Source organism: Camelus bactrianus, chromosome 34 (genome assembly GCF_048773025.1).
Source record: "Camelus bactrianus isolate YW-2024 breed Bactrian camel chromosome 34, ASM4877302v1, whole genome shotgun sequence".
Classification (NCBI taxonomy): domain Eukaryota; kingdom Metazoa; phylum Chordata; class Mammalia; order Artiodactyla; family Camelidae; genus Camelus; species Camelus bactrianus.
In genome coordinates, this window is record NC_133572.1 from 17399690 (window position 1) to 17414891 (window position 15202).

At 38.9% G+C, this 15202-nt stretch overlaps 1 protein-coding gene across 3 annotated transcripts in view; it reads left to right on the forward strand.

Moving 5' to 3' along the window:
* Positions 1 to 15202, forward strand: part of STK38L (serine/threonine kinase 38 like) — an 82468-nt gene that overhangs the window by 48716 nt on the left and 18550 nt on the right. For all 3 annotated transcript variants that reach the window (XM_010946550.3, XM_074357331.1, XM_074357332.1), the window contains 2 exons: positions 12127 to 12271; positions 13784 to 13835. In XM_010946550.3, coding sequence (XP_010944852.1) covers positions 12138 to 12271; positions 13784 to 13835 — 186 coding nt within the window. In that variant the 5' untranslated portion in view covers positions 12127 to 12137. The remainder of the gene's footprint in view (positions 1 to 12126; positions 12272 to 13783; positions 13836 to 15202) is intronic.

Sequence of the window (15202 nt, forward strand, 5' to 3'; positions counted from 1 at the left end):
ATGGTAGTCACACAGGAAAAACCTTCTATGGTAGGTACACAAAAGATAATGATACAGAAATCAAAGCATACTGCCACAAAAAGTCATCATTCATAAAACAAGACAGCAGGAGAGGAAGAAAAGAACAAAGGGTCTACAGAATAGTCAGAAAACAACAAAATGGCAGTAAATGGATTAAATTCTCAGATCAAAAGACATAAAGTGGCTGAATGGATTAAAAAAAAACAAGATCCAATAATGTGCTGCCTACAGGAGACTTTAGCTTTAAGGATATACATAGACTGAGAGTGAAGGGAAGGAAAAAGTCATTTCAAGCAACTAGTAACCAAAAGAAAGCAGGGGGAGCTATACTTACATCAGACAAAATAGACTTTAAGCTAAAAATGGTCAAAAGTGACAAGAAGGTCATTATATAATGATAAAGGGGTCAATCCATCAAGAAGATGGAATAATTGTAAATAATTATTCACCCAACATCAGAGCACCAAATAGAGCAAATACTAACAATGAAAAGGGGAAATGAACAGCCATACAATAATAGTTGAGGACTTTAATACCCGTTTCAATAAAGGATAGATCATTCCGACAGAGGATCAATAAGGAACCAACAGATTTGAATTAGACCAACTAGATCTAACAGACAAAAACAGAACATTCCATTCCAGTAGCAGCAGAATGCACATTCGTCTCAGGTGTACAGGAACATTTTCTAAGAGAGATCGTGTGTTAGGCCACAAGACAAGTCTCAACAAATTAAAAAAAAAAATTATATCGAGTATCTTGTCTGCCCACACTGGTATGAAACTAGAAATCAGTAACAGGAGGAAGGCTAGAAAATTTACAGAAACATGAAACTGAATAACACAGTCCTGAACAACCAGTGGGTCAAAGAAGAAATCAAAAGAGAAATTTTTAAAATGTGAAATAACTGAAAATGAAACATACCAAAACTTATGGGATGCAGCAAAAGCTTCTAAGAAGGAAGTTTACAGTGATAAAAGCAAAGCATACCTTAAGGAAAAAGAAAGCTTTCAAGTCAACAACCTAACTTTATACACCTACAGGGACTAGAAAAAGAACAAACTAAGCCTAAACTTAGTAGAAGAAAGGAAATAATAAAGATCAGAACAGAAGTGAATGAAATAGAGAATAGGTAAGCCATACAAAAGATTAACAAAACTAAGTTGATTCTTTGAAAAAACAAAATTGAGAAATCTTTAGCTAGACTAACCAAGAAAATAAAAAAGCGAGGACTCATAAATAATGTAAGTGAAAGGGGAGATGTTATTCTGATGCCACAGTAATACAAAGGATCATAAGAGACCACTATGAACAATTACATGCCAACAAATTGGACAGCCTAGGAGTAAATTCCTAGAAACATATAGCCCACTAAGGCTGAATCCCAAAGAAACGGAGAATCTGAACAGACCAATAATGAACAAGGAGATTGAATCAGTAATCAAAAATCTCTCAACAAAGAAAAGCCCAGAACTAGGGGTTAATATCCTAAATATACAAGAAACTCATACAACTCAGTAGCAAAATAACAACCCAGTTACAAAATGGGCAGAGGAACGCATAGAAGCAAAGAGCAGATTGGTGGTTTTATTGTGCCGGAGGTGAGGGTAGAATGAGGAGGGGGAATAGGTGAAGGTGGTCACAGTGTACAAACTTCCAGTTTTAAGATGAGTAAGTTCTCGGGATGTAATCTGGTGACTATATTTAACAGTATTATACTGTTATTTGAAAGTTGAAAGTATTTGAAAGTATTATATACTTTCAAGTTGCTAAGAGAATAGATTGTAAAAGTTCTCAGTAGACACACAAAAATTGTAACTATATGGGGTTATGAATATGTTAACTATATTATGATAATCACTTCACAATATATACATATATCAAATCATTCTGTTGTACATCTTAAGGTTTCACAATCTTATAATGTCAGTTATATCTCAATAAAGCTAGAAAAAACATACACATGAGCACAGATGATGTGTATAAAAGTGTCCGATGGTCGGCTGGACCCCACCAAGAAGGTTTTCCACAAAATTGTGGCTACTTTCATGTAGGGAGTATATTGCATTATTTTAAAGTTTTTCTGTCTTTGATTTACTGGTAAAATTGGACAGTTTTCATAAATTTGTTAGCTACTCATATATTTGGCAATCAGTATTATCCATTTATTATTAGGGTTTTATTGTCCCTTTACAGCTTGAATGTTCGAAAGCTGTGTTATGAACTTTATGTATATTTTAAGAAATATAATTTGTTATTTTTAACATAGGTATAAGGTATTTTTAACACAAAGGTTTAAAATATACTTTTAAATACACTGTTATTTTGAGGTTTTCCTTTAAAGTACTGTCTTTTCATCTTGTTTGACATCCGTATGTGTATATTCCAAATTTTTGTGTAATGATACCTAGTGCTGTTTTCAGTATGATTGCCTTTTAAGACCCTTTTCCTTTAAGTTATTCATCTTATTTTTAAGTCATTCATCTTATTTTCGTTTAAGTTATTCATCTCATTTTCTTGTAATCTTTTGAAGTTTAATTTTTCCCCTGTTCCTTTCCTTCCTTTCCTTTCTCTTCCCTTTCTTTTTCTTTCTTTTCCTTTTTTTTTAAATATAGTTTTTATGTTCCCCCTTTTGAACCATTTAAAATTTATTTTGCCTTTTGGAGTGAAATGAACATGTGACTTGCTTTTTTTCCCAAATGGATAACCAATTGTTCCAACACATTACTTGAATGATTCTTCTGTTCCTTCCACAGTCTGTGATTAGATTTCTTCATAAAAAGGGCAACACTTTGGTTTTTTTGGATCGAGATTATCCTTAGGCATTTTATGAATGTTGAGCCCTGTCTCTTCTTCCTTGCTACTTTTGTGAGCAGGATTATTTTTCCATTTCTAAATGTGTATCTTTAAAATTAACCTTTTTAAAGCATAAATTTTAAACTTTACATTGAACCCTTTATTTAAAAAATCGTTTGTCTTATTTTCACTGATCCATATTCTTTATAATTGAAGTGAAAGGTATAGAAAACTCATGTTGTTGGGCATTGAAAGTAGATGGGGATGGGGGAGGGTATAGCTCAGCTGTAGAGCACATGCTTAGTATGCACGAGGTCCTGGGTTCAATCCCCAGTACCTCCATTAAATAAATAAATAAACCTAATTACCCCCACCCCCAATAAATACAATTGAAAAAAAAAAGAAAGAAAGTTGATGGGAACATGACTGACAGGGCAAAGGGTGGGCTAGTTCCTTTGGGTGCATAAGTATCCTGGTACCTTCTTTGTTCATCCTGCTCCTCCATTTCCCAATTCAGAGCCACAGCTTAAATCTCGTAGCCCAGAATTCTCCAAATCGCTGTCATCTCTCCCTCTCACAGTCTCTCGCTCTCCAAGAACTTCTTTAGGCTACTAAATTCATGTCTGTAAATTCTATGACTTCTCCATATATGAATTCTATATAAATAAATTATTAATAAAATAAAGGTATATCTCTATGTTCATAATCTATTAGTTCTTGTTTTTCTTTTTTTTTCCCCTTGTCAGTTTTGTTTTAGCTCTGAGGAGTTCTCCATTGCCAATAGCTTCGAAGTCCTCACTCTGGTCCTCCCTCATTCCCCCACCTCCCTGTGGCCCCCCACTTCCTGCCTTGTAAATTGTGATTTTTTTTCTCTTTTAGTCTAATAAAGGCGAGTATGTTCCTGTGTGTGCTTACGTGTGTACTAATTAATAGAAATTGATTTAAAACTCTTTTAGGGATCCTGCTACTGTCTAAAAGTTTCTCCCCACCCCCCGTTCTGGTGCTAAATTACAAGTATCTCAAGTTGTTCGGCATTTCAGCTGAGGTAGTTGGTTTTTTGCTTTTGTTTTTTTTAATTTAACTGTGACTTGGTAGATTCAGCTGAGCAACTTTTGCAGGCAAAATCTAATCCATTACTGGACAGAGACAGAGCAATAGAAAAAAATAATCATGTAAGTATATTTAAGAGTGGGTGGCTTCTTTCCAAATATTTTTGAGAAAAATGGGTTACTTCTGTACTTAAACACTAAGATCTGTAAACAGCCCAGTTTTTAGATAAAATTACTACAAATTTAACTCTTAGTTTAATTGTTTACATTTGCTTCATAAACACTTTCCCTTCTCATTGCAAATTTAAAAAATAACGTGCAGAGGGTTTTTGGTAATTATTTGGACCAACATACTTAAGTAGTCTGCTATGAACAGAATTACTGTAGCCAGATAAGCTTTAGGGAGCTCAACCTTTGAACTGTAATTTGATCAGCAGAGAAAAATGTCTCTTTTTAAAACAGTTTTGAAAATAGAAACAGTAACGTTGGCCTCAGCACAACTGTGCCATCACCACCAGGCTCCTGACACACGGACGGCGAGGACAGCTGTCTGTCTATGAATTCGCTCCCCTGGACTAGAGAACAGGGCACACACCACGTTAACTAATTAAAAACAAAAACAAAAGCTCTTGGCACGAAACCCAGTAAATGGATTATAAATAGATTGGATGTCTGTTGCCTCGTGAGAATTACTCCATCTTGGGAGAGGAGAGGTTAGTTCTTTGGAACACTTTCTCCTGTCTGGGTCATACCCCCCAAATCACCGCTGACTTCTAGTAAGACTTCTACTGAAAGTTTTCTTTTTTCTTTTAACTTCAAGCCTTTCTGTTTAGAAAACTAGTAAGTTGGGGGAGGGTATAGCTCAGTGGTGGAGCACATGCCTAGCATGCACAAGGTCCTAGGTTCAATCCCCAGTACCTCCACCAAAATAAATAAACAAACCTAATTACCTCTCCCCAAAACAAAAGACAATTAGAAAAAACTCAAAAAAATAAAAATTCAAAAAAATTTTAAAAACCCTGATAAGTACTTTCTGATACATTTCCCTTCTCTCTCCATAAAAGCAATCTAAATTTTCAAATCAAGTAGGTTTTAAGACTACAAGACATAGGGAATATCCAGTGGAGAAGAGATTTCCAAACTAACTTACTAGGCAGTTTGGAACAAGGCAAAAAGAACGGGCAGGACAATTAGGTAAGAAAGGGAAGAAAACTAATCATTTTCGTGCATTGAATGTGAGCCACGAAATGTTTTAAAAATATTTTTTCATTTATGTATTGATTTACCAAACACTTACATGCCATTTCTCTGTGCTAGGCATGAAGTCCTTTAGAAATACTAACTTTTATAATTCGTATAAGTCTTGTATTAACATAATAAGCATGTACACAAGTTGGCCATCATTATCTTTATTATCTTTATTTTAGTCAACAGAAAACTGAAGCACAGAAAGTTTAAGTAACTTGCTTGAAGTCACACAGCTCGTGCGTGTCTAGGCCACTGTGCGCTGCCATCCTGGGGGCATCACATCCGCTCTGAGGGTTGGCATGGGTTATATCTATTGCATTTCATTTTATTTTGCTTATTTTATTTTATTTTTGTTTATTTTTAATTTTTATTTTTAAACACCTTTATTGTAGTATGGTTCCTGTACAGTAAACTACACATTTCACATTTACAATTTGATGAATTTTGATAGATGTCTACACCAATGAAATCACTACCACAATCAAGATAACTAACATTTCCATCCCTCCCCAAGAATTATATCCATTTTAGAGACGTGGCTCCCGTGTCTGGTGAAATAACTAGACAGGATCAGCCTTGAACTTCTTTTCTGAAACCCAGAGGTAATTATAGATTTCAGTCTTTTCAGCTGAGTATCTGAGCCCTTCTTTTAATCTCATCTGCTACTGTCTTACACTGGGCCCTCATTACCCTGTACTTAACCAAGGATTGTAATCTCAAATGCTTATGGGGAGCAGGCAGGTAGTAAGACCAGTGCAGGGCGCTGGGCCTGAGGGAAGGGGACTCTGGCTAGATGCAGGATTGCAAGGGGTCGACTGCTTCTCTGGCAAGGATGTCCTCTGTTTCCAGGCAGGAATGTGTGCTCATGTGTGATAGATTGGATTTTTCAGGGGGAACCAGAAGTCTGGATTTTTATGTGAAATTTTCCAATTTCTAAGTCATGGTACAAGCCAAACAAAATATGGCTGCAGGCCACCAGTTTGCAGCCCTGCTGTTATTGGCTGAGCCCCGGTAACGTGATGTGCTCTCCTCCGGTCTAATCTCCGCCCAGCCCTTTTGCCTTCCTCCCTGTCCTGGCATCGTCTAACTGAAGTGCCAGTCAGAATTGCAGGGGTGGCTGGGAGGACTACATGCATTAAAACATAAGCTTTTTAGAAGAGTTTTGGTACTTGGGTGATCACGCAGTAAAAGTTCTTTATTGGCTGCTAGTTCTCCACTTAATTAAAAGCCTTGAATGACTCCCATTCATACTCAGGAGGATTTTTCACTTAGCATGGCGAAAGAGGAACTGTATGATCCCTAGCTGCCCTTCCACCCTCATCTTTGGCTGTTTCACCACGCCATTCTCTGTATTCGTGTGTCAGTTTATTTCGTGCTCTTAGACTTCTTCCTGCTCTGCTCTATCCATCTAACTTGTGAACTCACCCCACCACCGCTCCCCCCAACAGGATTCAGCCCAGGCGTCTCCTCCTCTCTGAAATCTCTGATGACACTTTTCCTGGGAGAACTGATTTTTCCCTTCTTTGTGTCCCTGTAGGATGTGAACTCCCTAAGGGCAGAGACTGTGTTTGATCCACCTTCGAGCTCTCAGTGCTCTGTGCAGTGCTGACAGTGTGTATCTGCAGGCATGTTGGTTGGAAATAATACAGCTGGTAAAAGTTCGTGCTGGGACTTGAAGTGTCACCTGATTATGAATTTCTTGCTCTTTCGGATTGTGCCGCAGAGAGGAAAGAGGCTGTGGCTGCCCTGTTATCATCAGGGACTCAGCAGAGACTGTGTCCAACCTGAGGACCTGGTGTAGCCTAGGGCACTGTGGTTGCATTTAAGGAAACTTTGATGCTGAAGGCATTAAGGATACGCTTTCCTCTGAAGTGCAGTATGTGCAGACTAAGGTGAAATCACTGGTTAAATAGTGTGTTTTACGAGTCAGGTAAAGCGGCTCTGTTTTCCTATTTTGGAAGTTTGATGGTAAATGGTTGCAGACACCACATCTATTTATAGATGGCCTGAGTGCCAGATTTGTTATCTCCTTTCCCCAGGCTTGACAGACGAAAGAATGCTGGAGTCTACTCTTGGTAGTGTCTCCATTAATGAATAGGGGAGGCTGGAGAAAACACGTGAACAGGAAATTCAAGGGCACCTCGTGTTGTTTTTATCAGTCCAGGAATTCTAGACTTGCAAATTGTATCCTGTTCTTTTTCTAGCGAAAGAAAGGGCTTTAATAAAAGACAAAGAACAGTGTGAAATCCATTAAAGGAGTAAATTTGCCATTATAATAAGTGCCAATCTTCCAGATCATTCTCTGTCATAATTTGGTCACTTCTGTTCTCAGTTTTGTTTCATTTGAATTTTATAGAGCCTATTTTTGTCTGATTACAGAGCAGTAACTTTTTCTTGTTTTTTTTTTTTTCTTTTGGGCTAATTTCTAAAAGATATTATTTAATCAAGACTAAGGGGTGAGAGTTTCGGCTTTTTCTGCAAGTTGTATTTCTCAAGCAGGATTTGTCTCTTTGAAGGTTAACATAACACTAAATGATTCTGTGGTTTTTCAATCCAAAGGAAATTATGAGATACGAAACACATGTAATTTACAGTCCATTAAATTTGAGGTCGGTTACTCCCCATCATTTGCTGGATGCCTGTTGTGTGCTCAGCACTTTGCCATGTGCGCGATACCTTCATTCCAAAGATAAGTAAGACAGAGGTTTTCCTCTGATGTGGTTTTTCAACAAGGTGGACATACTTGCATGTATGTGTAACGAGAATAGAAGGAACAGCCAGTGATCATGGTTAAATTACATAGTGTTTGGAAGTTGTTTTTCATTACTTGATACTGACTTCTGGATTTCAGAGTTATAAACTCATTACATCTTTATAGGGTAGAAACCTGATCTTCTGTTTACCCCTCTTTTATAAAGACCATACCCTACCCAGATTCATACATTTTTATCTAAAACAACTGCATATTGATTTCTGTACTGTGAATGCAGACCATTTCCATTGTTTGCAAGTGTTTTCAACTCCCTAACATTGTTTTTATGTTTCATAAAAATTTCTCCCAAAGCTTTGCTCAGTAACATTTCTGCCCACTGCTAGCCACCCCCCCCCCCCAATTTTGCATCATCTGTAAAGCCCAGTCAGCAGCCAGGCTTAATATTGGCCACTCCTCCAGCCACTTTCCAGTGGGCAGAGATGTCCCAGGCAAGATAGCAATCAGTCTTTTTTTTTATTATTATTTTTTTAAAGATTCCACCTTATCCTATGCCAGTAAACAGTTAAATTGAATAACGGCTCTCTTGTTTTGGTTCCATGCCCACCAAGCAATCTTCTTAAGTCTTGACATCCTGCTCCGCCTGCAAGAACAGAATGCATTTGCCAGAAGACGCAAGTATCTGTTTCAGGTTCCTCAGTTTCTTACTGTGTAAATCAGTAAATTGCCATTATGTGTTGTCTGTCAGTCTCTCGTGGATTTTGTGAGGATAACGTGGCTTCCAGAATTGGATTGCCCTGGGACACTGGCAGCTGAAGGCCAGACCTTGCTCCTTGGCAGACGGAGCAGAGCAGCCTGTTCTGCAGGGCTTCTTGGCAGCCTGTCAGCTGCCTTCCAAGGCCACACCCTCAGTTCATCATTCATCTTTCTTTCCGACTTCTACAAGCATTACTGATGTGTAAGTTCTTTGTGCTTCTTTCAAGAGGCATTTTAAAAGGTTTTGTTTGTTAGTTTTTTCACCGTTTGCTTTTTGAAAGGAAAATGTAGACCTTGGACAACTCTAGTTGGGTCTTGACCTTTTTCCTCCTGGAAGTTGGCAGACCAACTTGAAAATTCTCTGTCAGCTAAAGATACTCTGGACAAATCAGAAAGCATTCTAAAATCCCTAGGTCCTGCTCTCTGTTAGAGTTTCTAAGCTCCCCCCTCCCCATATTGAAAAAAAGTAGCAGGCACTTTTTTTTTTTTTACTAGTGTTTGAAGATCATTACCTATATGAACTTAGATTTGATGTGCCTAAAGGAGGCGGCTTAGGCAAATTGTATACCCATCCCCCTTTTGAGAGTTTAGGATATATATTAACATATTAAACGATGCTGGGAAGTCTTGCAGTAGGAAACTTTGTATAACATGGATTTCCTGCATTGATTTGAATTCTTCAACTTCCAGTCCATCCTCCCCAGCTCCCACCTTCCCATCAAATCCCCAAATGCCAATTAGCAAACATGATTTGGGATGTTTGCCATATACCATCCCTTTTCTTCTTTTCCTTTCTTTGACTTATTCTGCATCTGATCCTGAAACACAGAACACGAACTCGGTGATTCTGAGGTTTCCGAACGAGGCGTGGCAGTATAGTGCCTTCGATAGCGTACCAAACCAACAGCTTGGTGCTGAGAAACCACTTGGCCAGGATAATTCTTGAGCTTAATTGTATTATTGTTTAAAAAAGAACACTCGTTATTATTAAAGCATTTAACATACTAAAAAATTAAACTAGGTGCATGAAAAAATGTCTTATATTTGTGTTAGATGACCTTAGACTCGGCCTGTGAACTAGGCAGAGCAAATATAATCTTTGTCTTGGGGGAAAGTGACTTGAGTTCAGAGTGTTCTGGTGATCTGACAAAGCCCATGTGATCAGTTAGCGGCAGGGTCTGGATTAGATCTCTAAATTTCTGACTCCAAGTTTCAGTATATTTCTTTTTCCACAGTGGCTAACTTTTGTAGGCCATTTTTGCCAATGCTTTCAACTCTCCTCCCACCCCACCCCCCATTTGATAGGTTGACTCATTCATTCATGAATGCCTACTGTGTGTCCAATATGGTGCTGTCAGGGTGAACACTTGAAGATGAATCAGAAGTTCCTGCCCAGAGGTGCTCCGAGTTTAGTGGGATGGGCAGATGGTGTGATCAGCACCAGCTCCTGGGATATATTGTTACAAAAGTTAGAGAACACACTTGAATGAATGCGATTTGGTCTCTTCTGGTAGATTGACGTCTCATCCGATGGGGAATGTCAGAGAAGTCGCCACTGTAAGATTTCAGCTAAATTGGGCTGTAAAGGATCGGCAGGAGTCCTGCAAATCCAGTGTAGGACATGACAGGGCAGGAGGGGTCATGTGAGGGCTCGGAGGCACGAGAGAGCCAAGTATGTTGGAGAAGAGTGAGTGGTGAGGGAGGGCAGCAGATAACGCCGAAAGGCACGTTGGAGATAGCACTTGGGTGGGGTGGGACCCCGCAGCTCACAGCTGGGTGACTATTCTGAGCTTCAGTTCCTTTCCTTGCCGGGCTGTTGTGAGGATGAAATGCATTCATACCTGGGAGTGTCACCGTCCTTGATCTTCAGGGAAAAAAAAAAAAGGAGAAATTGATGAAATAAACGATCATAAAGTTCCTGGTGTGTACCAGCAGTCTGGGTGTGTGAGTTGGTCTTATCTTGCTAAGTTAATTTGACTTGCTATCCATGCCATGAACAATTTTAAACAAGTAAGTTGATCAGCTTCTTGCTACAAAAAGATTTAGAGTAGCCAGCAGAGGAACAAGTTTATGATGTGAAAGTAATAGATGCACTTTTAGGCATAATGAGGCTCAAGCAGGAAGTGGAGGTATAAACCCAGTAAAGTGGCAACAGTGCAGCTGGGAGTTTGCCATCGTTAAATTGTTTACTTTCCACCTGTTTTTGGCTTGTTTGATGTGAAGAACAAGAGAGATCTTTGGTTCATTCCATTATCCCTGGAGTCTAGTCCAGTTCAGGCCCACATCCAGGGGTCTGAGTCTTTCTGTAATTAAGGAGAGGTGGGTGTTGGAGAGTAAATGGCAGATCTGGGGGGACTCTTTTCAGCTGAGAATGCAACATTGGATGGTCACCCTGCTAGGCTGCATCTTCTCTAGGATGGTCTGTTATGTTCTCCATCCAGAGAAGCAAAAATCACTTTAATGTATGCAACCATTCTAGGTTCTTTTTTTTTTTTTTTTTTTTTTTTGGCCCAGTTGCAGACTGTGCTAAGCAAGTCTGTTAGGGTCAGTGCCCATCAATAGCTTCCACCAGAATTCAGTCTGCCCCCCTCTGGAGTAGTCATCTTACTACATTCCTTATCTCGTCTAATGGTCCACATTATCTTCTTTAAACCAGTATTTTGTTTGGCTGGCCCAGTGGGTTTTAAAAAATTTGACACTTGGATGGCTTTAAGTAGACAAACACTGTCCAGGTAAAGCCATCAAGCTTCCCTGTTGTCACCTGGCTTGATTCATACTTTTGTGTTTCCTGCCTCGTTCCTGTAGGCATTTGAGTTTCATTTGAAAATGAAATGGACCTTACCATCTGGAGTGGTATGCTAGACCTTGTCATAGTGCTGTTTGGAATGACATAGGATACAGGATGAAATAGGGCATCGTGGGCTCCATCCAAAGGGGGCTTGCCTCTAAAAGTACTTTGTCCCCAAAATGTATACCCATAAGAATTGCTTTAGGCTGATGCTTGTGTGCATGTTTGATGTAACACATCAGGATTTATAGACTTTATATGGTAGAAGCCACTACTTTCGACTGAACTTCATTAACTCTTAGGAGACTTCTGTTTATTGAGGACACAAGTGTTAGCAAGCTTTTATGGATTTTGTTTAGCAATCAATAAAACAACCACAAAATAGATCGAACTTTTCTTGTTTTGAATGCTTGTTGAATATGATATTTTGTATATAATTGTATCCGTATTGTGTGCGGCCTGCCACCGGTGCTTCTTTGCTGTAAGTTGCCCCTGGTTTCGCCAGCACAAAGCTAATTTCTGTTTGGGGGCGTTGTGCATCTTTCTCTTTCTTTACTATAGCATTTACATTATGTAAATGTATATTTATGTATATTTACAATATATTTACATTATATCACTTACAACGTTAACGACTCAGGTATCTTAACTGTTAGGGTACAGTTTTGCCTGGTAGAACTTAAGCCATTTCTAGAGTTTGTTAAAAGGAATAGGAAGATTTTTTTTCTACTGAGTAACTTGTGTGTCTGTTGTTCTAGGTTCTGTTACTATGGCAATGACGGCAGGGACCACAACCACCTTTCCTATGAGCAACCATACCCGGGAAAGGGTGACTGTGGCCAAGCTCACGCTGGAGAATTTTTACAGCAACCTAATTTTACAGCATGAAGAGAGAGAGACCAGGTATAGCAAAGGCTGGTCAGAATTTTTGTGTAGTTGAAGAAGATATTATGCTGCAAGTGGGGAATAAACATGCCCATTAATAACATAAATATTACGCATCCTGATACGCTGTTTTTAAGCTTCCTATGCTGACAGTGTGCCTAGTTAGTTGCTTTATATTCACAAAATAGCATCTCATTCTGTGCACCCATATACTGATACCACATGTCAGTTGATGTGTTAAGTAAAATGTTTCTAACCATGAAATTATGATATATCTTTATGTTTTCTTTTAGCAGGATGCTTTGTGAATGACTGCCTTTAATCCAAAAACAGTTACAGTGTTGTGTGTTTATCACTGGGAATGGGAGAATTAAAAAAAAAAATGAATGACATGTTATTTTGCCCTTCCGGACGCTTACAGTCAGGGAGATCACGCACATAAATATTACACGAAAGAGTGAAAAGTGAATCCTTTGCTAAGGGCACAGCAGGGAGAGAGTGTTTTTGACTAAGGCAACTGGGAAGGCTTCATAAGTGGTGGTGAGATTTAAACAGGACTCCAAAGGGAGAAGGAAGAGGTCAAGGAGCAGGAGGAAGGATCATGGAGACAGAAGAAGCCAGCTTCAGTGCTGGGTCAGGTGCTGTCCAGTTTAGCTCAGGCTGGATTTTCCATTTCTTGAGAGCCAGGGGTGCTTGGTTAATGGAGCTATTCTCTGGTAGTAAAGAGCCTTGAAGACTTTTGAACAGAAGATTTAAATGATCACTGGTGTTTCTCTGGAAGACTCTTTTAGTTGTGATGTACAGAATGGGTTGTGGGAGGAGGGGTTAGAAACAGGGAAGGCTAGTGTAGACCAGGCTGGTGGAAAGGAGGCTCACATCAGGATATGACAGCTAGAGAGAGGAGAACCGAGTGAGAAAGACAGTAGCAGCATGGCGACTACCAGTCCAACTTTGTGAACTAGGACTCGAGGGGAAGAATCAGGTTTTGGGCATAATTTAGGGGCAGGTCTAAGTGCAGACTAGACAGGGCTGAGGAGAGAATTAGAATTAGAAAATGAAACTGAACCAGCTGCTCCAGAGTCAACTTAGAGTAAGGAAATACGAACGAGAGCTCAGAAGCGTGGAGAAGAGTGAGGAGAACCAACGTATTTTTGATCAGAGTTTCTAAAGGAAGAGAGGAGAAAAATGGAACAGAGAGGCAAGATAAACTAAGAGTTCGCCATCAGCAGAAATTCCAAAAGTTTCAACTTAAGCAGAAGGAAGGTGATCACAATCAGGAGGTCTAGATGTAAATATATGGATAAATCTCAACAAAAAATGACTCTACAAAAAAAATCAACAATAATGATAATGTCTTATGTGTTTTAAAAATAGAATTAAAATATTTTTCTGCAGTAGATCATCAGTTTGGAGGAAAGTAAGTAAGGATTAAATTGTTCTTAGAGATAATACAGATACAACATGTACATTTCTTAAATGGGAATACTTAGAAACATATTTAAAATTTAAATTATTTTTTCTTTTGAAAAGGCAGAAGAAATTAGAAGTGGCTATGGAAGAAGAAGGATTAGCAGATGAAGAGGTAACGTAAACTGTAATTACTGTGCCTGGATTAACAATACTGTGTTCTACACTTGCAAATTGCTGAGAGAGTAAATTTTAAATGCTCTCACTACAAAAAAAACCCAGTAGTAATGTGAGGTAATGGACGTGTTAACTAACCTTATTGTTGTAATCATTCCATAATATATACATGTGTTAAATCATCACATTGTACATTTTAAACTTACACAATATTGTATGTCAGTTATATCTCAGTAAAGGGGGAAAAACTGTAACCGCAATACAAAAGCAACCCGTGACTTTTTCACTTATTGGTGTAAGATAATTTTATAACTTAGGTAACATGGATTTCCTATTTGAATGTGGGCTCCTTACTTTTTTGCTATGATGGCTATCTTTGAAAGTAGGCAGCTTTTTTTAAATTCCAAGAAAAAAAAATACATATACTTTTTAATAGAAGTCCTGGGAATTGAACCCAGGACCTCGTGCACACTGAGCATGCGCTCTACCACTGAGCTATACCCTCCCTCAAGAACATATATTCAGTGAACAGTATCTACAATATTCTAGGTGTGAGGAGTGAGAAGGGCTCCAAAAAGAATGAATCAATTGCCAAATCTTAAAAGTTTTTCCTAAATATTTCTTAAAACCCCCCAGTTCTTTAGTCCAGCGTCACTAACCTAGTAGCTTAAAGTGCTGTGAGTTTCACCTGCAGCTTCGCTGCATCTCGACATGAGGAGCTCACAGACTAGAAGGAGACTTTACTTGTGTGTGTGTGTGTGTGTGTGTGTGTGTGTGTGTGCGCGCGCGCAGGTAAAACTATGTATATGTGATGGAATGTGGTGAACTTTGAAAATACAGAGATTTTTTTCCCCGCCTAATTCAGAGGATCAGAAAAGGTTTCAAGGAGGAGTTAACAATTGATTTGAATCTTAAAGAAATAGGTAGAATTTACATTATCACTAAGAGGTATCTACCAAATAAGGAATCTATGCAGGATATTGAACTTTAATAATGAACTCTACAAAAACAGATGCCCAAGGGCTGAGCAGGTGACGTAAATGGGAGAAGCCGGCCAGCTTGGTTTCGTAGTGACATCTTAGGTTATACTCTTTTGATCTAACATACCTTGCATAGTCAACTCATGAGAATGTTTTTTCACCTCCACAAAGAAATGGAATTTTTTTTTTTGCCTTGTTGTAAAGTATTTGCTCATCACAGTTTATCTTTTGATAAATTTATCTCAGCTCTTCACTTTGCTGAGAGAAGACAAGAGCGCCAGCCTGATCATCGCCACCGCATCCCCATCACCGGGTGACTGGGGCCGTGGCAGGTCTGGACTGGTCACGAAGCTGCGTCCCGCCCACCCAGAGGGGCCGCCCTGTG